Source organism: Pagrus pagrus (genome assembly GCF_965226575.1).
Source record: "Pagrus pagrus genome assembly, chromosome: 17".
In the NCBI taxonomy this organism is placed as follows: Eukaryota; Metazoa; Chordata; class Actinopteri; order Spariformes; family Sparidae; genus Pagrus; species Pagrus pagrus.
The window spans coordinates 20,641,168-20,662,328 of record NC_140201.1 but is presented as its reverse complement, the minus strand read 5'-3'; the positions used below and the strand labels follow the sequence as shown (position 1 = coordinate 20,662,328).

General features: G+C 40.9%; 1 protein-coding gene across 5 annotated transcripts in view; it reads left to right on the top strand.

The window, feature by feature from the left end:
• The window catches only part of adcy2b (adenylate cyclase 2b (brain)), a 56,444-nt gene that overhangs the window by 7,858 nt on the left and 27,425 nt on the right, over positions 1-21,161 (top strand). For all 5 annotated transcript variants that reach the window (XM_084379456.1, XM_084379455.1, XM_084379454.1 and 2 more), the window contains 5 exons: positions 7,021-7,218; positions 12,927-13,088; positions 14,093-14,242; positions 19,154-19,302; positions 20,411-20,522. In XM_084379456.1, the coding sequence (XP_084235582.1) occupies positions 7,123-7,218; positions 12,927-13,088; positions 14,093-14,242; positions 19,154-19,302; positions 20,411-20,522 (669 nt within the window). In that variant the 5' untranslated portion in view covers positions 7,021-7,122. The remainder of the gene's footprint in view (positions 1-7,020; positions 7,219-12,926; positions 13,089-14,092; positions 14,243-19,153; positions 19,303-20,410; positions 20,523-21,161) is intronic.

The following is a 21,161-nucleotide window of genomic DNA, read 5'->3' as shown; positions in this document are numbered from 1 at the left end:
CTGGGGGACCCTCCACCTAAATCGATCCCTTTACTTGTATTTAAGACAAATCAATAGCTCTTATTGCCCCAGCCGGTCGATTTAATTCTCCAGGTTCTTCTCTTCTTCTCGGGCTGTGTTCACAGGTTACATTACAATCTCCTCTAATAATTTCCCATCATTCATAATTTTAATCTTTTTTTCCCCAATGTGTTCCTATTAGATGAAAGACATACCTGTCTGTAGTTATGGAGTGGTTGTTCAGTGAGCCGTGTGTATTTATTGCTGCTGGAAGAAGAAGAATGGCAGGAATAAATAGAGGGTAGGTTTGGAGCTGGGGGCCGGGCAGCAGAGGGAGAGGAGGATGTTGTTCTAAGTGTACTGGCTTTATCAGTGAGCCGGCAGAAACCCGACCAAAGCAGCACTAATGCTCCTAAAATTACAGCAGACTTTTATCTTTCTCCTCAGATCGGGCCTGGAGTGGGTGAATGTGGTGTTTCTAAGGCTCCTCCACCCATATTATACAGTATGTGTTTGTGTGTGTGTGTGTGTGTGTGTGTGTGTGTGTGTGTGTGTGTGTGTGTGTGTGTGTGCTTGTGTGTATTGCTACGTACATGTGTGTGCTTGCATGCATGTTAATTTTGTGACCGTGGACCGTTGTTTGGGTGTGTTTGTCTGAGGAAGTCTCTCATTTCCTTAGGCTTATCTGAAATTTTTAGAGAAAATATTTCTTGTTTGTTCTTGTTGGCTTGAAGTTGTATTGATTGGAAAGTGTGTAGGTATATGTGTGTATGCGTGTGTATTTTTATGCTCAAATGTCTGTACAGTACCAGCAATTACATGGCAGTATGTTAGATGAAAGACATTTGACAGTTTTAATAGAGATCAATATTATTATCTGTTAATGAAATGTTGGAAATCTTTAAATCGGACAAAGGAGTTCCCTTTCTTTTAATGATTTATAGCAATTGATTGCATCAGTACATGTTCAATTATTGATTTCAAGGATCGTTACAGTTCTTGTTTTTACAGTTTATTGCCATTTTCAACACATTTTTAGTCTTTGCATTTCAAGAAGTTGTTGATATTATATAAATAGCATTTGCAAACACTTATTCCGCACCACCTTTCTATGTTTGATTGATGCAGGGCAGTGAGAGCAGGGTGTTTTTGTAATGATGGATCACATATCCATTACTTGGGGGCAGGAAGGTGAATGAATGAGGCGAAATATATGTTGTGACATCACTGACTTAGGTGTGGTCAGAGCTGCAACTCCACAATGCACTGAAGTCCTACCCACAGATACTTCACACCAAAACATTTTCAGTTTAATCTGGAAAAAATGGGACATCGTGTTAATTTTCCACAATTCTGTTCTCATGATTTTATTCTAATTTAAATTTTTAGTAAATCTTTAATTTGTGGTGCTCTTTTAACAGCCAAGTCCATTTGTTTTACTGCTTGGAGAACAGTTTTTTTATGTGATGGTTACCTCAGATTAAAAAAGCAGAACAACAAGTCCTCCGCAATTAGATGGCCAATCGAAATCCCAAAAATCCCCCTGTCCCCTGTCAGCAGAAACATATAATTTCTCTGCGCCTCACTGAACCATAACAAATCACTTTTGAAAAGTTAAGCATGGTTTGGGCAAAGTAAGTACTTTGTTGAGGTTAAAGGGACCTTTGTTACAAAAATAAACACATGGTTAAGGTTAGACTTGTCTGACTCTGATTTAAGCTTTCAAGCTAACATTCAGATTTCTGTAAAATTCTTACCATTGATAGAATACCCACTTTCTCAGTTACAGTTTCACAGCCATGTTACCATTTTCTCATGGCCTATCTTTAGTTAATCATTATTTGGCTTGGTTTTTGCTTGTATGATTGCGTTTCATACTGGTTCGATCCACTCAGCAGCTTGGTGCCCCTGCTGTCCCCTCAGGCATCTTTTTTGTCTGGTTATGAAACCAGCATTTCTTCATCTTATGCTGATGGCTCTTCTAGACTTGCGAAATACGATTATCAGACCAAATAGATTAAATTATGATAATCAAACGAGTCATTTCGTAGGGGTTGTGATGCTTAAAAAATGTGTCCACTGTTTTACAGTCGCTTCTTTCACAATGTAAGCTCATGTGAAAAAGTCTTTTCAGACTTCAGTTCATCACATGGCGTTGTAATTACACGATGGCCACTATGTCAAATTGGGTTGAGAGCCAGGGGGCTTGATTCTGACGTTTATTCAATGGTATCAGTCAAGCTCCTTAAAGGTTAAGTACTACACTTCCGATAATAGATATCATTTGCGTTTTTTTCGTTTGAAGCTGCCTGTCCGGTAAACAGCCATGACTTTCTAACTGAAGCCTCAGCTTGTAACACAGACTGTCTTTTAAGTCTGTATTCTACAAATTTCCCCCAGAGCAACACAACCATGTTCACAGGGCGAGTCCTACTTCCCATGACAACTAAACTGTCTCTGATGTGTCAAAGAGTGTCTCTTTTTAGGTTGCAAAATAGTTTCAGAGTTCCACATAATCGTGACTTTTTGTTCAGGAGTCATTCTCTTGCTTTGTATTAGTGCTGATTAGCCCTTTAAGCCTTCAGGTTAAAATGTAGATTACCCCAACATTTTTATTGTTCATAGGATACCCACGTCAGTTACAATGTCACAAGTGACCATGTAATTATTCGCCCACGGCCTATCCTCACATATGTGTCACATATGTTATTTATTATTCCTCCCCCTTAGGTGCTGTGATGAATGGATGTATGATCACACAGTTAATGCAACAAAATCTCTCAAGATCTATAAAATACAAATAACCACAATTCATGATAAACAAGTTTGTATTTTGAAATATTACATACTAAATTTACTCGCACTTTAGGGCTGATATAAAAACTGTATCACAGATTTTAACACTTGAACTTTTTTTTTTAGAACTTTTTATTTAAACATTTTAACCATTTTACATAACATTTCCTGACATATGACTTCATACAACAAAATTGAGTGACAGACAGTATAGCAGTAATAGTTAATAGTTAATAATAGTAACAATACCAATAACAATGACAGGCAGAGGAGAAATATATCCTTAGACAGTGGCTAAGCAAGATTTTCCAGAGGAATTAGATAGGCATCTCTTCCCAACAGTATTCCATCACATCATCCCATCCGTCAAACACCCAGGTACCTTGAAATACCAGTCCATCTTTGCACAAAAGTGTCCCTAGTCAGCTGCAGACAAGTGCTGCAGACACTTGAACTTTTATTTGCACTTTTAACACTTGAAGTAGTATCAAACTGTTCCTTTCATAACAATGAGTTCTCTATAAAAGTTATTTGGCTTCTGAATTCGCTTCAGACAGAGTAAATCTTATAATTGATTTCATAATCTTTTGGGTCAAATGTTGGACGCTCTGCAACCTTTGACCTGTTTTGACTGAGTGCATCAACGCTCCTCTACACTGCAAATGGAGCGCTTGAGGAAAGGTTTGTTGATTATTGATGATTTTTCTCATCAATCTGAGAGCAGAGTGAAGAAATCTGCATCTTCATCAGGCAGGATACATTTTAAAACAGAACATGGAAAGTGCACACACTGGCATGATTTCAACATAAGCATTTGTACCACGTCTCCCCTTCTCCCCACTTTTTGAAATTTTTTTGACGTGTATTTGGTGTGTTTGTGTCATTTCATTGCTGAATAATTAGATTACTGCATCACTCTGTCTCTTTCTGCTGCTGCTGCTGCTGCTGCCACGTCTCCCTGTTCCCCCCTTTTTCCTCCCAGTATAATAGCTGGATAAGCCAGACTGGGCTAAAAAAGGAAATAATTGTTCTGGATGACAATGCAGTTTATTATGGCAGGCAGGCACTACTCCCGCCCTCTATGCCATGTCGAGGGAAATGGCTTTAAATGGGTTCAAAAGGGTTTTAACAGGATTAGATGGCCTACAATCAGAAATGTGCAAAGTGCAAATGCTTCTTTTTTTCTTACCACAAATACATGAAAACACAGAGCAGCCTCATCCCTCTGTAACCTGTGTGTACATGGTTGTGTGTGAGCATACAGCCAAAGGAAGGGTCACTGATGTCCACTCAGGTATCCCTGCGGTGTTTAGAGTTTGCAGCCTTGCTTACATCCTCATTGGGATTCAATCTGCGCTCCAGGCTGACTGTATAGCTGGCATGGCGTCAGCAGCTGGATCCCATGGGATCCAAGCACCAGACCCTGACTCACACCACCTCTGCAACACTGTGCTGCTACACTAATACACAGCAAAAAGCTCTCTTCCTGCACTCTGGCCAAATAGCTTCTGCTATACTCAACAAGTCAACAAACTGTCAAATCAGCCACAAATTCAAGGTTGAGTGTGTTGCATGTTTTCATTCTGTTACATAAAACCTGCTCCAGTGAAGAGAATCCAACACATTTCTATTCCCGCTCTGATGTTTGGTGACATCTAATCACACAGTGGCTTGCTAATTTAACATTTACAGCTGCTGGACCTGTCAGTGCAATCATGACTTTGGAATAACTTAATATGGTTTACGTGGGTGTCGGGCAGGAAAGTGCGCTCAGTGTGTGGAAGCTCTCAGTCCTCTCCTTGAGCAAATGATGGTGATTTGGCTGCTGTTCCATAATTTACACAGCATGTAGAGGGCAAAAGGGTGTAGAGAGTGTTTTATTCTCACCCTCAAACACATTTGTGTGTGTGTGTGTGTGTGTGTGTGTGTGTGTGTGTGTGTGTGTGTGTGTGTGTTGTGCTTGTGTGTGCTTGTTTTTTGCATGATTGCAAGATTTTTTTCTGTCAAAATCAGAAGAGGTACTTTGGTCACAGAATGTATGATTAGAAATGTTCTGAGCACACACACATGCAGAGGTTATGGACAGGTCAAAGGGATGTAAGTGCTCAGGTTGAGCTAACACAAATAATTTATCACAAGGACACAGATGAATCTATCTTACTTGGCACAAATTATGGGTCATATTGTGTCCATATTTCCAACATTTCATTGACCCATGAAATATTCACTTTATCATAAAATGCTGTAGTGATTATGAAAATGGCAGAAATATGGATTAAGCTGTAAAAAGTTTTCACGAGTCATTTTGTCTGATATGAAGTCATTTTTTCCTGGAACAAATGAAAGACTCTATGTGAGATCATTTGCACTTGATTCTGGTCATTTAAAAGGGAACAAGAATATCTTCACCAGCTAGAGTGAGGCAGATAATGGCACCAAGATATGACAAAATCCTTGAAAAAAGCTGAATTCTGCCTCATGAGGAAAAACTACCACCAGCTTTATGTCTTTTTTTAAGAGGACTGACCTGTTAGGATGAACAGTTTTGTTGTGCAAGTCCTTCTGAACTGTAAACATTACAAAGTGAGAGTGGCGAAGAGCCAGTAGAGGTTGAGGAGGTGGGTGAGGGAGGTTGGCTCAGTGACAAAGAGATCAAGATTGTGAGCGTGCATGTGTTGACAGCGTTTAAATGCTGACTTTCATTGTGTGAGTGCAGAAGTGATGCAGTAGCACATTCTCTGGGCTCAGACTGTCTGTCTGCCAATCTGTGTGCCGTCTGTTTGTGTGTGTGTGTGTGTGTGTGTGTGTGTGTGTGCGCGCGCGGACTGTGGACTGTGAGTGTCCTCACTAGTACACAACAATCACATTGTTTCTGTGAGGAAATACAGAAGGCATTCATACATTTTATTTCCTCCGTTTTCCCGTGATAACGAGTTAATTTCATTTGTTTTCTCGAGATCTCAAGTTATTATCTCGAAATAACAACTGCGATTTCCCGAGATAACGGGGTAATTTTCTCGAGATCTCGAGATAACAAAACTTTGTTTTCCCGAGATAACGATATAATTAATTTGAGATCTCGAGATAATGACTGTGATATGATGTGATATGATAGGCCTGAGATTGTGGCAACGCCCGGGACCTGGTAGCTGGTCAGCTATGTAGTTAACGACAACATCAGGCTCACTTAGATTGTGCCGCCGATATAGCTGAAGCCTTGCTAACTGTCTTTTTAGATTACGCACACTAATGTGTATATTATCTGTAATAGCAAGGCATAATGCTATTTCAGCCTGTGTCAGGCCTTGATTGAAAAGATATGTGACGCGGTGATCGATATGCTCCTGCTCCTCTGACATTGCTACACTGAATGATGTTTCCTGCAATGATGATGATAATATACTACACTATCATTTTGTTTTCTCAAGATCTCAAATTAATGATATCGTTATCTCGGGAAAACAAAGTTTCGTTATCTCGAGATCTCAAGAAAATTATCCCGTTATCTCGGGAAATCGCAGTTGTTATTTCGAGATAATAAATCGAGATCTCGAGAAAACAAATGAAATTAACTCGTTATCACGGGAAAACGGAGGAAATAAAATGTATGAATGCATGGCCCTTTAGGGCTTCCGTAAGGAAACAAAAGGGCAGATGTTGTGTCAAAGACTATTGTGTCTTTGTATTGTGTTGAAGAGATGTCTGCTGAAGTTAGCGTGCTAACCAGCTAGCCTTGTGCCTGAAAATTTCATTCTACCAGTGGTCCAAAGGTCCTGTGGTAGCGGTGTAAACACCAACACTCCCCTGAAGTTCAGCAAGATACATGGCTAACTGAGCTAACAAGCTAACGGTAGCTAAAGTCAAGGATGTATAGACAAAATACAGTTAGCAGCAGTTAGCAGGCCCCTATTTGTTGGAATGAATTCAAGGAGGCCAATTCTTACGTACTGCACATTTAAAGCATACTCAGAACTCCAAGTGTCTTTGGTAGATCTTTCTGTGGTTCTCCATGCTAACTCTGGAGTGTACACAGTGCTGAGGTCCTGCAGAGTTCATAACTTTATAGAGTTGCTAGACGTTTCCACAGTCATACAGTATATGTGTATGTGAGTTGCCTACCAAATATGCAAAATGCACATCAGTATGTTTTTGTTCAGCCAAACTCACCAACCCTGAAATTGTATAAACCAATAATCTTATCTCTCTCTGTCTCTCTCTTCCCAGAATACAGAGGACCACTTGACGTTCTTGATCACAGTTCCCGCTGCTCTCTTCCTCTTCCTGTCCATCTTCATCCTTGTCTGCATTGAGTCAGTCTTCAAGCGGATGCTCGGCCTCTTCTCACTCCTTATATGGGCCTGTCTGGTCACCATGGGTTACCTGTTCATGTTCTCAGGAGGGATACTCAGCCCCTGGGACCAGGTAGATAAATCTGTGTGTTTGTTTTATATATATATATATATATATATATATATATATATATATATATATATATATATACATATATGTGTGTGTGTGTGTGTCTGTGTGTGTGTGTCTACAGGCCAGCGAGTCTAAACGAACATGCAGATGCAACTGTGGGCCATACTGTATATACAAAAGCAATATTGTATGTCTGCAATCAATATGATTGATTTTTTCTTTTAGCTCCACCCCCCTTAGTTACAGTTGTCAAGCTTTATGTTCTTGCGCAACACATTATGCTGATTACAATGATAACAGTAATGACAGACTGACCATTGAAATTCTTATTCATTTCTCAAACAATGGGTTTTTGATTTCAGACAGTGGAAAACAAAAGCAGGCTTTATATTTGCAGCTAGCGACCGTCAGATCTGCTCTCCGAAATGACAAGTGTTGCTGGACAATTTTAGCGATTTTATAGCCAATTAAGTTAATGACATCATCTCCAGCTTTCTATTTAACATTTCTGTCTGACTCGTTTTGGCTCACTGGATGGCTACACGCAGCCTATCATGGTATTATGAAAGGCCAGGGCTAAAGCTGCATGTTCCATTTCAAAAGTCAGCCTCCTCGCAATGTACATTGTGCAATGGAGAGCATGATAGCCCTAGTATCATGAGTATGATGAGGATAAACTTAAGATCAGACTGTTATCTCAGGCTGCTGTGTTCATATTTTCCGAATTTGGTTTGTGGTTGCTGCAGTGTAAAGTCCCCAAATATACGGAAAAGTGGGACAAGTCGCTAAAAATTGACGACAGCACAATAAATTTGGTACCTTGAGACATATAGAGCTCCTGTGACTAAACACATTCAAAAGGTCTTTGAGAAGAAGGATGTGCTAAAAATCAAGCTAGCCAGGGCAGACAAACCAACGTTAGCTCTGAAAAGCGACTGCTGGACAGCTCTGACAAAAAAATGTAACTTCACAACTACATGTAACTTCACCAGTGCTGACTGGGAGATTCAGTCCACTGTGCTCCTTTCTCCTGCACCGACAAGGCTGGAAATTGGTCCAGCTATGTGAGACTGTGCTCCTCACTCAGAGCTCTCCGTCTGGCACAGGTCAGACAGCCTCGCCGAGAAGTTGACGCAGTGCGAGGGAGCTCATTGAGTCAGTGGAGCGCCAGACTAAAAGGAAAGCGCCTTTTGTATTTCAAGTCTTCTTGCGTTTTTGTTTTTCTTAATAATGGACCCGTTAGTTACCGGTTAATGACATCTCTGCTAGATACGGTTACTGCTTTGATTAAACAATCACTGTTCGAGGTATGAGGGTGAGCAAATAGTCAGTTAATAGTCAGAGAAAAGTTATGAACCACAGCGTAGAGCAAGGCAACAATTCACCAGTCAAAATAAATGCAAGGACCAAGCCAACAAAATGACTGTGCATACACAGAGAGCTGGGGGGACTTTTGACAAATACTGAATGAGTGTTAATGTGATTGCATAGGTGTATGTGTGTGTGTGTGTGTGTGTGTGTGTGTGTTACACTTCTGTCCGTCAGTGCCTTTGTATATGTGGGCATGGTTGTGTATGTGTGCAACTGTGCTTGCACGCGCTCAGGTGCGAACGCAGACTTAATTCCTCGTGTGACAAGTGTTAATGAGGCCTGATGAAAGCTGGAGGTGAGCAGATCAGCAGACAGACACATTAGTTTTCGGTGCCAGACTCCTTCTCTTTCTGTCTCAGGAATCCTATTTTCTCATGCTACCGCCCTGTCTCCCCCAATTTATCAAATCCCATTTTCTCTACCCGGCTTCTCCACCTGCCCCCTCCTCTCCTGTTAAGACCTCCCCTCTTTGTACCCCATCCGCTCCTTCCCTCCTTCCTCTGGGGTGGAGATATTTTTACCATCAGCCACCTGTGAGAGCATAATCATTCTGCATTATTAATCGCGCTCTTCTGTTCCCATGACTCTCCCACTTATCTGTCTATCTATCTATCTATCTGTCTATCTGTCTGTCTGTCTGTCTGTCTATCTATCTATCTATCTATCTATCTATCTATCTATCTATCTATCTATCTGTCTGTCTGTCTGTCTGTCTGTCTGTCTGTCTATCTATCTATCTATCTATCTATCTATCTATCTGCATAAGAAGGAAAGAAAGAAAGAAAGAAAGAAAGAAAGAAAGAAAGAAACTTGTACTTGTAGGGAAGCAGAAATCCGGTGAAAAGAGAACAGCTGGAAATGCAGCTCGCTCTCAGTGGGTTGGATTGATTGTGATTACTGAGAGAACAGCGTGTCTGATGGAGCACACAGAGCTAATAACAGCGAGGGCCTAAAAAACAGAGGGAGGCAGAGAGACAGAGAAAGGGAGAGAAACTGTTTCTCTGCTTGGTCATTCACTTTTAACCCCTCCACCCTACCCAAAGGCTTTTTGTACACACGCACCCAAAAATATCTTGTCCTCATACAGAAAAAGCCATGTCTGCCACCATCTAGCTGCATTAGCCTATTAGTCTGGCCTTTATTCAATTCCTCTGAAGGCCACGGCACTTTCCAGAAGGCAGATTGAACACACCTGGTACCCCAGAATCAAGACTGACCTGTGTTTGAGTGTGTGTTGGCACAAACATGCAAAAGATGAGGGTGTGCTTGCATCCAAAAATGCTGCTTACACTCATAAATGCTAAAATGAGCGTAGAGCAAAACATTTTTGATGCGGGAATTCAAGCGTGCATATGTGCGCGTCTGTGTGTGTTTGGAGGCAACTGAGCGTGTGCTGCTTCCATCTGAAACACAGAGGAGGGATGAGCACTGGGAACAAGGCAGAGAGAGGGGAAAAAAAGTCAGGGAAGAAGTGAGATGATTGCAGGCGCTCCCATCTGGAGGTGTTTGAGGGTGTATTAGGATTCAGGCCAGAGTGCTGTGGAGATGGAGTGTGTCTGGCTGCCTGCGTAGCAGACAGAAGCAGGTGACGCACCTGAAATTGGACTGCCATATTCGATTCTCACAGCCACCCAAACAGACCTGACGTCACACACACCAACCGCCCTATGTCCTCCTTTTTTTTTCCCAAAGGTGGGAGTTTGGGTCAGCAGTTGAAGGTTATGGCTAAAATACAAGACCTTCAAAACACCATATCTACTCTGATGTCAGCATCCTTCCCTATAATGGTTCCCTTAGCAACACATCAAGTCCAAGCCTACACAAAACACCTCTCTCTCTGCCCTCTCTGTTCGGGTCTTCTATTACAAGGAACTTGGCCAGCGAAAAATCACTTACATCCAATGTTCTCGTCTTGATAGCTATGAAACCTATGTTTTCGCTTGATAACACACTACATGTCAGTGGCAGGAGTGATAGTATCTTAACGCATCACTGAGTACCCTGTCACTTCGAATAATGTGCTTGCTCAACTTGCTCAAAGGAAGCAAAGGACTTAAAAACGTAAGACAAAAGTATTTCAATTAACATCTATTTTTTGAATAGAAATACAGCAGCTTGATCAGCCACTCAACATTTTAAACTATGACGCAGTACGTCCCCTCCAGCATCATTTCTGAAGGCGCCCCTCTAGTGAAGTAGTAGAAAGAGCCAGAAAAGATAATTCTAGGAAGAGGTTGGGTGGGTCAAACACAGGGCTTTCATTCAGGAAACCTCAGTTCAAGTACTGTGTGTAACTAAAAGTCGATGTTGATTGACTTTTAAGCAGAGACGTGGATTGAAGTCACTGTAACTTGAGACTCAAATCAACTCAAGTCACTGTTTTGATAACTTGCAACTTAAGTGACTTGAGATTTGACTTGGACTTGGATGTTAAAGACACTTGACTTCACTTGAGACTTAACGACAGTTTTCAGTTTGTTTTTTTAGTTTAGGTTTTAGTCTGGCTGTCTCACATCACTGCCTGCCAGGTTTAAAAGTGTCCCACATGTCCATAATTTAGCTGTGTTCAGCCTCAGAACCATAAAACTAAGTTAACCAGCTAGCTATACTGAGGATGCTAAGCTAAGAAAATACAACGGCACGTTTCAGAAAATTAACAGAAAAGAAACACCGCTGCCACCAATGTAATTAAGCGTCTTGGGTTCGCCTAACTGAGCTGGTTTAACAAGAAAATAATAAACGGGACAAGGAGATGTGAGATTAGTGCATTGAGCAGCAACACATTTCTGTCTCCCACATGTCACAAATGCCAAGAATTCCTGCCTGACAGCAACTTTGAAGGGACACGCTATGTTTATCTGCTCTCTGTTTTAAATCACAATTTTACGATGGTACAAGACTCAGAAGCTTATGACCTTCAGCCATCTGCAATAGACGATAGCATCTTCTATTGGCTCAGCCCTATTACATACTTATTTACCCTAATCTACGATCTCTTATGGGATCTAACCAAGTAGTTTTGACCACAATGTTGACATATTTTTCAAGTCTAACCGTGCGTTAAATCTTTATTATTTCTAAATTGACCGCGCGGCTCTACACCTGCAAAGCTGACATTACAGGGGTCCCTACAGTGTGATGCTTTGAAGCATAGGGCCACAAACCAAGGCTGCTGTAGTTGACATAGCTGGGAATGAGAACATGTTGGTATAATGAAAGTCACATTATGGTCCAGGTATGAGCAACATCAGTTTCTGTCAAAGTTTGTCTTCTGATTCACTCCAAGCTGTCACTCTCAGTGGATTCCTCTTTGCAGACAGACTCTCTGAACCTGAAAGACGCAGGAAATAAACAGACAGGCAGGAAGGTCAGAGTTCATCTGGTGTCCCTGTTGAAACTGTGACCCACTCGCACTGGTCGCCACCATAACAGGAAGGGGTGGACTCACAGCAGGGGAAGTGGACAGGGACAAAGCAGGAGGTCGTGGCGCAAGGTATCAATTAACAAAGGAAACACCCACACAGGAACGTGCAGGCACACACACGTCCACAGTCCAATCAGATTGGAGGTCAGAGTTGGAGGCTTTGATGGAAACCTGGAAAGAGCGAGCATGGGTTACAGTAAACAAGCAGGAAACACCATCTAAATATGCGTCACAGTACTACACTGTCTTATTAAAAAGAAACCTTTGAGCAGTCATTGTATTATACATCAGTGTTTGTGTGATGCAGTGATGAGTTGTGTTTAATCTTGAAGGCAGGTTTTAGTTTTTTGTAATGCCGAGTGTGCAGCCCCCTCATCTCTCATAATTATCGTAGGATCAACAGTTAAACGTTGGATCTGTTCGCAAAGAAGAGTGGGATGCCCACTTAAATCATAAAAACTCTATTCTGTATTTATACAAAAAGCAGATACAGAGAGAAGATACAGAACATAAATCTCTGCAGGCATTTTTATGATCTATATTTGGATGGTTCTGTGGTAATTTTGGCACTGCTGTTTTACTGTTTGACTGTGCATATCAGCCCAGATTTGGCAAACATGTGATGCTGACTTAGATAATGTTAAGGAATATTTTTACTGTCCACTTGCTGTTCTCACATTTCTTTAAACCAGACTGCTGCTTAACAAACGTTTTTTTGCCTGTATATCTCTCAAACAGCTGCCACATTATTTAATGTTTCTCTCTGTTTACTTGGGTTTTCAGACCTAAGAAGCTACAAACATGAGAGAAGTCTAAAAAGTTTCCAGAACGTATTTCAGAACATTGAGATCTGGTTTCTTTTGGAAAAATCTGCCCCTTTACCTATCTACATCTTCCTGTTTCCTGTGTCCAGGTGTCCTTCTTCCTGTTCATCGTGTTTGTTGTGTACACCATGCTGCCCTTCTCCATGAGAGGGGCCATTATCGCCAGCGCCATCACCTGCTCCTCACACACCGTCACCCTCAGCATCTGTCTGGCCTCCAAAGTGTCAGAACTGGAACCTTTAGTCTGGCAGGTAAGACAGATAATTGTTCATGTTGACACACAAACTTTTGAACACACAACTCAATATGGAACAGTTGAAGTCGACAATTTACACAACTTCATGCTTCTACAGCAGATGAGCTTCCCTTTTTATTTTTCTGGAGGGCTAAATGATTGCCTCGCCTGATTTAGTGTCTAAAAAAAAGAAATTGGTAAGGCTGTTCCACACGCTACTAAAAATGATGAGGTACAATATTTTGATAAGGACCGGGTTGTAAAACAGTGAACCTGTCCTGTATCACGATGACACGGCACATTCAGCAGAGTCCCCAGAGTCAAATGAACTTCCTTTTAATGTACTCAGCTCAACACTGGCTCGAAATGAATGGACTCTTGATACAGCAGCACAAAGCAGTCTCACCACAAAACAGAGAACTCATAGTGCTTCAATGACGGCACCAAACAACAAACATCACACAGCAATAAGAAAAGCAAAAAATCTGTCAGATTGTTTGTAGAATTGATTTTTGCACCACATGCAAGTCTGAGGCTGATACACACACTCACTCACACACACACGCACGAGCACACACACGCACGTATGCACCCTTGGTGACTCTTTCTAATTGACCACCAAAGTAAACACAATAATAACACTCAAACCACAATGCCCTCTTCTCACTCACACACACACACACACACACACACACACACACACACACATATGCTCAGTGGAAAAGCACACCAGCAATAAAATATGAGATATAAGACATTCATTGCCCTTGGATACAGCACGAAGGACAACCTATTGATATGCAAGGACGCATTTTAAAGAGCCCGAGGTTGACATGGTGTTGTAAAAGCGCAGTCCAAGTGTGTGCTGTGGTCTGCTTTTACGAGGTAATAATGTAGACTTAAGTGGAAGCAGGCAGATAGTGGGATGATTACACGTACAGGCATATCTGGAACATGCGTCACCTCCTGACATTATTTTAATGCCTTATTATTTGTGTGTGCATGTGGTGTATGTGGCAGATCTTAGCCAATGTGATCATCTTCACCTGTGGAAACCTTGCCGGGGCATACCACAAACACCTGATGGACCTGGCTCTCAAACAGACTTATCAGGACACCTGCAACTGCATCAAGTCCCCCATTAAACTGGAGTTTGAGAAGCACCAACAGGTACACACACAACCAGACTGATCTGAATGTAGCCAACGACAATCTTAACACCTTAGTTAGAACTGTATGTGACGTTCGATTACAGTGCGAACACTCCATTGTTCTTTAGCTCTCAGGATGGCTTTGGTCTTGACTGAAATGAATCAATAACTAATAGATGGATTGCTTTAAAATTTGGTAAAGGTGTCCCCCGGAAAGAAGTGAGGAACTGACTCCTCGTGTAGCACCATCTCCAGGTCCTCAAGTATTTCATTTACAATAGTCAGTTCATAGTCAGTGTGAGTATGTTAGCATGCTAACACACTAAACTATGTTGAACTTGGTAAACATTTTTTGTAGTGTTAGCCTGGTCATTGTGAGTAAGTTAGCATGTTGACATTAGCAGTTAGCATAAAGCACAAAGGCTGTACATAAAGATGGAAGATGTGTCTTCATTTTCTGGATAAGAGCACTGCTGTTGATGCGATGGTGATGCCATTTGGGTGTTTGAGCCTTGGTGTCGAAACTCCCGCCCATACATTAGCATCAAATAAAGATTTAAAACAAAACCTATCAGAAGAATGAACACTTAAGAATACATGAGCATGACAAGAATGACCTAAAATGACAGAAAGCATCATAGGGAATGATTTATTTGAGTTTTTAGTTTGGCCAATGTCCCTTCTGCTAACGCAGAGGGCGCAGAGTTTATGGCCTACACTGCAGCCAGCCACCAGGGGCCGATAAAGATATTTTGGTTTCACTTTTGAGGAATCAAATCATCCATCTTTATCATGCATGAATTATAGATTCATCACAATTTAAAGTCTATGCACAGAGCAGGAACTTGTGAGCAGAACAAATTTTGAAAACTTTTTTGAGTGTACGCCCCAGTTGAGCTATTCTCATTGGACTGAATGAGCGCCATCTTTGGGTTCACTATATTGTTATGTTTAAAATCTATTACCTTTTTCCAGTCAGGGGTACAGCCTGACTGAACAACTAGCTTGGCTGTAGACTCATCTTGTTCCACCTCTCTCTCAGAGCCTGGATAGCACTGGATGTGAGCCTGAATGAAATTCAAACTCATTTTGTTTTATTGCCAAAATATTTAACTTATCAGTTTTGTCAGGGATGAGGAGTTGGTAAGTCAGTCATGTCTAAAGAGGCATTATGCAGTGACATTTGCTTGACATTAGCGTCTTTGCCCTGACATTAACCATTCTTTTCGACCAGGCAAATGGCACGAAATTTCACATTAATAAATAATTGTCCACTCAGTGGGTATTAGCTATGATTATTTTTGAATTGTGAAATTTGAAGTATTACCTTGCCAATGGTGACACGCATAATTTATCATTTTTAATTTAATGTCTGTTGAAATATTACAAATCCCCCGTTACATGCAAATACACATATTTAGAATGTATTATTATCTCAGAAATTAATTTTAGTATGTATGTACATCATTTATTCTACAGGTTGGCAAAACAATCTGATACGTGACAAATCTGATGTTATCTGAACATTATGTATTACTTATAGCAACAATTTTCATGTTGGATATGTTCAGTGGTGAATATTTCTCAGCACCTGCACCGGTCTTTGTGAGTGTGTGTGTGTGTGTGTGTGTGTGTGTGTGTGTGTGTGTGTGTGTGTGCGTGTGTGTCACGATGCTTTCAAATGCCAGTGCATACTAAACAATGCCAAATCTCAGTCAATAGCCAAATACAGATCACTTGAGTTTATTAATCAAAAACATGATTAATAAACCCACATCTCTCCAGGCTATTATAACCCCTCTGTACGCTCACAGTGGAGTGTTCATATTGCCTCTGTGCTGAATAAGTAAATAAGTACGGGTGGTGTGGGTTACTATTTTTAGTGCAACCCAACCCCACCCCCCCAACTCCTCTCTCTACTTAATTTGCTGCTGTGTTTTAGGAAATGAGCCTGTGGTGTGTGAACAATGTAATGACCCTCTCTGCTGTGAGCCGCATTTATGAGTCACACCCCCTCAGGCAGCTAGTCACTCTGTCTAATATGCACACACACACACACCCACACACAAGCCCAAACACTCAGGCACACACACGCAAACCAAAATCGCCCTCAAACAATCCTCTGTCCAGTGGATGGTGCTAAATTAAAACACACAAAAACCCACAACATGCACGGTTACACAACAGCTATGCGTGATGGATAGTGCATCTCTGGTTCTCCATTTTTGTTATCCCTCCAGCTAACTGACCATATTATACAATGGTATGTTTCAGATATTCCCACTGCTGCTATACCATCAGTGAACTTATATGTCAGCTTTCTGAAACATTAACAGCAACCATCAAACTTTGATGTCACATTTTACAGCAACAATGGTGGACTACAAAAAGAGAGGGAAATCAACTAAGGTAGACATGTTAAAGAGACTATTTGTTGCATAAAGCCACCTCAGTGTGTTTCAACCACAAGAAATTTCACTTTTTAAGTACGAGACGTTCCTGTAGATGGAGATGTGCAGCAGTGTTTACAAACTGGTTATCTTGTCCGCTGGGTTCAAATCAAATTACATCAAGTCGATTGCATTTATATAGCCCAAAATCATAATCACATTGCCTCAGTGGGCTTTACAATCTGTACAATAAATATCATCCACTGTCCTTAGACCCATGATTCGAGTGAGGAAAAACTTGCCATATTGGAAGAAAACCCTTTTGGCAGGGGTAAAAAAGATGGAAGAAACCTCAGGAAGAGCCACAGAGGAGGGAACCCGCTCCTAGGACGGACAGACATGCAATAGATGTCGTCTGTACGGAACAGAACAACTAAATCACAGTTTACAGATTTCATTGACAGCATATCCGATACAAGTAAATGATGAAATACTGGTTATACACCCATTTTTGAAAGCAACATTTGTTCCTCACCCCTGCAAGTGGTTAAAAGGCTAAAATGCAAATTGCAAACTGAAGTATCGTGAGGCAGGTTGAGAGCACCAGTAAAAAGTTTGCAACACTACACTTCACGGGGCTCAACATCAGAAATTGTTTTTTTGTAAATGTACCTAACAAGAATGTTTTCTTTAAGCTTAACATGGATCTACATATTTACAGCACTTGCTCTATTTCTTCCCTCTGCATTACTTCAAATTCGAAAATGAAGAAAATGTATCTGCCTCAATCACTCTAATGTACTTCAGCTTACTCATTGCTGAGAAATGAGCACCAATGAACCATCATTAATGGGATGTAAAAAATCAATTTACTAGGTTAAATATTAGCTGCGTACAACAATGGTTAGATGATATAATGTATTACAGAACAGAACAGAATGGATTATATAAGTATAGATCAGAACAGGACAGAATAACCTGGATTTCTGCTGCTCAAAATAACATCTTACAAAGCAACATTTTTTAAATTTTCTGCACAAGTTCTACATATAGCCCAACAAATAGTTTGAACGTGCAAAAGCATTTCCTAATATTTGGAGAATTGCAGTCATAATAAGTGAAGAAGTAAGCAAGTAAGAACATTATAAATTGGATGAGCCTCAGTTGTTCTTTATTGAAATATATACATTTAATTTAAACACATTTCTGTCGACAATGAAGATCTTGGCACAGCATGTGTACATGGACACAGTCACACTAAAAGCTCAAAGTAACATTTCTTCCCCATGTCAACACACAAATTAAACATTCGTTTGAATCACAGAGCCAAACAATCTTCCATGATCATAAATTTCTCCCACATAAGTATATTGTGAGTCTTGCTCATAGCTCCCTAGCTGTTTGATACTAATTAACTAGTGAATCAGTTCTGAGCAAGACGTCATATTGAGTGAGAATATTCTGAATTAGAAAGACTTCACTGAGAGTTATTTGCACATTACTAACACTTGTAGTTTTGTGTTTTGTTATGTGAGAATAAACTACATTTATTAAGTGTTATTTAGAGAGAATGGCTACCACCGTATAAGGTCCACGCTGAGCAAAACATATTTAGATCGTAATTCGTGTACAACAACTTCCTTACTCACAGTCAATCAGCAGTAATTAGGAGGTGAATGGGGGAAAACTCTTGGTTAATGGCCTAGTCATTGTAGAATATGGTCTTGCAGAATAAGGCATTAATAACTAATATGTGTCACAAGTACACAGAAAAGACCCAAACGCAAGACACACTGGCAGGCAGGTAGTAAAACAAAAGGCAAGCTTTACTTAGCTGAAATCCAAAATCTAAAAGTGCAAACAATAAAATGGCAAGCGACACAAACTTGCAAACAAAAAGGCAGGCAAGGGAAAATACAAAAGCAGAAAACCATTAAGAACAAATCAAGAATGCAGGGGATGCACAAGGACCGGGGAACAGGCACAGGAGCACAGGCGACGTGTAGACGAAAACAGGATAACAACAGGATTGACGGGAGGATGAGAACAGGCGAACCAACACAGAGTGAGGGAACAACACAGGCTTAAATACAAACTAACCAATGCGGGGATGAGGTGCAGTTGGAGAAACACTGGGAACAGGGCACTGCTAACGAGGCTTATGTGGGGGACAATCAGGCTGGGGAGGAGCACAGGAGGGAAAATGAACACTGTGAACACAGCTGGGCAGGAAGAAGAAAGAGACAACAAGATATAGGAGGATATAACTACAAAATAAAAACAGGATATAACTGACCACAAACCAAAACCATGACAATATGCATATTAAAAAGCAGCTGGTTAATGGTTAATATGTGTTCCCTTATATCAAGTGTTACCCAAAAACATAGCTCAGCTTGCCTGTTAGTTCAAAGATTCATTCATTTTTCTAATGTTTACAACATGGCCACATAGTTGTCTCTCAGTCTTACATTGGAGTTTCTTGACTCCTCCTAATCTTGGCCCTCATCCCTTCCTTTACCCCCTCCTTCTGTCTCCAGGAGCGATTACTCTTATCCTTACTGCCGGCTCACATAGCCAGGGTGATGAAAGCCGAGATCATCCAGAGGTTGCAGGGACCCAACTTTGGTCGAACTGAGAGCACCAACAACTTCCACAACCTCTATGTGCAACGGCACACTAATGTCAGGTGAGAATCCTTTATCTGTGCCTTCCTCCACTTTATAAAGGTTATTATTTTCCCCTCTCATCTTAGCGTTTGATTGCTCCTATACCATCCTGTCCGCCCCTCATCTTCTTTTCTCCTCCCCTCTCTGCCTGCTCTCACATTTGCTCCTATAGTATAGGATTGCTCCTATACTTTTCATCCTCTGTCATCACCCATTTTTCTTCTTCTACCCTCCTCTCCTTTTTCACTTCATCATCTCTACATCCCGTCTTCTTATTCCCTTTCATTACCATGGCCAAATTCAATTGAGAGTTAATCCACCTCCTTTGTGCTCTGAGGTCACTTTGCCAAACGATGAGGAGTCTTTGTCCTCTGTTCTCGATGGCACCCTCCTCTATACTGGTGATAATCATAGTCACAAATCCAGGCTAACCATAAGAGCCTCTCCATAGATTGTCCTCGAAAAACCCATTATGCTGGAGCTTCACAGGAGAAAATGTGTCTCTGCTATACAGGCACCAGGTGTGTGTGTGGGTGAGTGTGTGCATATGTGTGTGTTCTCATGTTGATCTGCCTATTATCCTTCCAATAATAACAAATTCTCACATTGTCTCGCTCACCGTGAAGAGGACAATCTCTCCAGAACAAAGAGCTGACACCCAAGGACAGGTGGCATTGGCCCTGTTTACAGCTGACATTAAAGGTCCTCTCATTCCCAACTCAAATACTGATGCTTTTTGATGGCAGCCAACCTGACCTACAATCACAAAGTGTTAGTTCACACCTAGCATCATAATGAACCTCTACATGTGTCTTAATTGGCCCATTGTAATTGGATCTCACTTCCACGCTCTATATGCAAAGAACACGCACATCATTTCTGTTGCAAAGAGCAATTGCATTGCTGCAAAACAACACTGCATACAAGTTAATTCAAAGCAATTACATCAAATACCGAAGTACTCAATATCCATACTTTACCAATAAAATGGTCCTAATAAAATGTTATTTCTCTCATCATACAGTACAACTGCAAAGCTCTTTTTGACAGTGAATCGGTCAATTGATTTGTTTATTCAGGAATACAATTTGAATGGTGTTTTTCGCTGTTTCTTCTTGTTTTCTGCAGCATTTTGTACGCAGACATTGTCGGCTTCACCAGGCTGGCCAGTGACTGCTCCCCAGGTGAACTTGTGCACATGCTGAATGAGCTCTTCGGCAAATTTGACCAGATTGCAAAGGTAATTCAAAACAAGCAAATTCATTCATTCATTCATTTGTATATCACATTTCATGCACAAGGACACTCTGTGTGCTTCAGATGAAAACAATCACAGCAGAAATGAATAGAAATGTGTAAACCAGAAGGGCCCTAGAGAGGATGCCCATTCTCCAAAAAATGATAATAGTCTTGAAAAATGCCTCTGTGTTAGAGAGGTGTTGATGAGAGAAGTCAATGATTTTTTTATTTTTAACAGAGCTGATAATTGGGGGCTCCTACTAATTAAAACACACACACACCCATAAACACCTGCCAAAGGACATTTTTGCAGAACGCCTTATACCAAAAATGTATAATAAAAACTATATCTCTAGTCATATCTGCCCTAAAATATTTTATTCAAGCATTGGCTTGGTCTAGGAATGTATTTTCAGCAGCACAGACGCTACTAATTGATCCAAGATCCGAGACGAAACTGACAGAAGGGCTGGACTGAAAAAGAACAACAAATCCGCCTGTTATTTAAGCACCAAGGACAGTGCCATGGATTTCTCAATACACAGCACAGTTGAGCAACTTATAATTCAGAGCCATGATCCGGACCGTTGATTCCAACTTGCACAAACTTCAGTCAGATAGAGGACCAATGAGTCAGGTA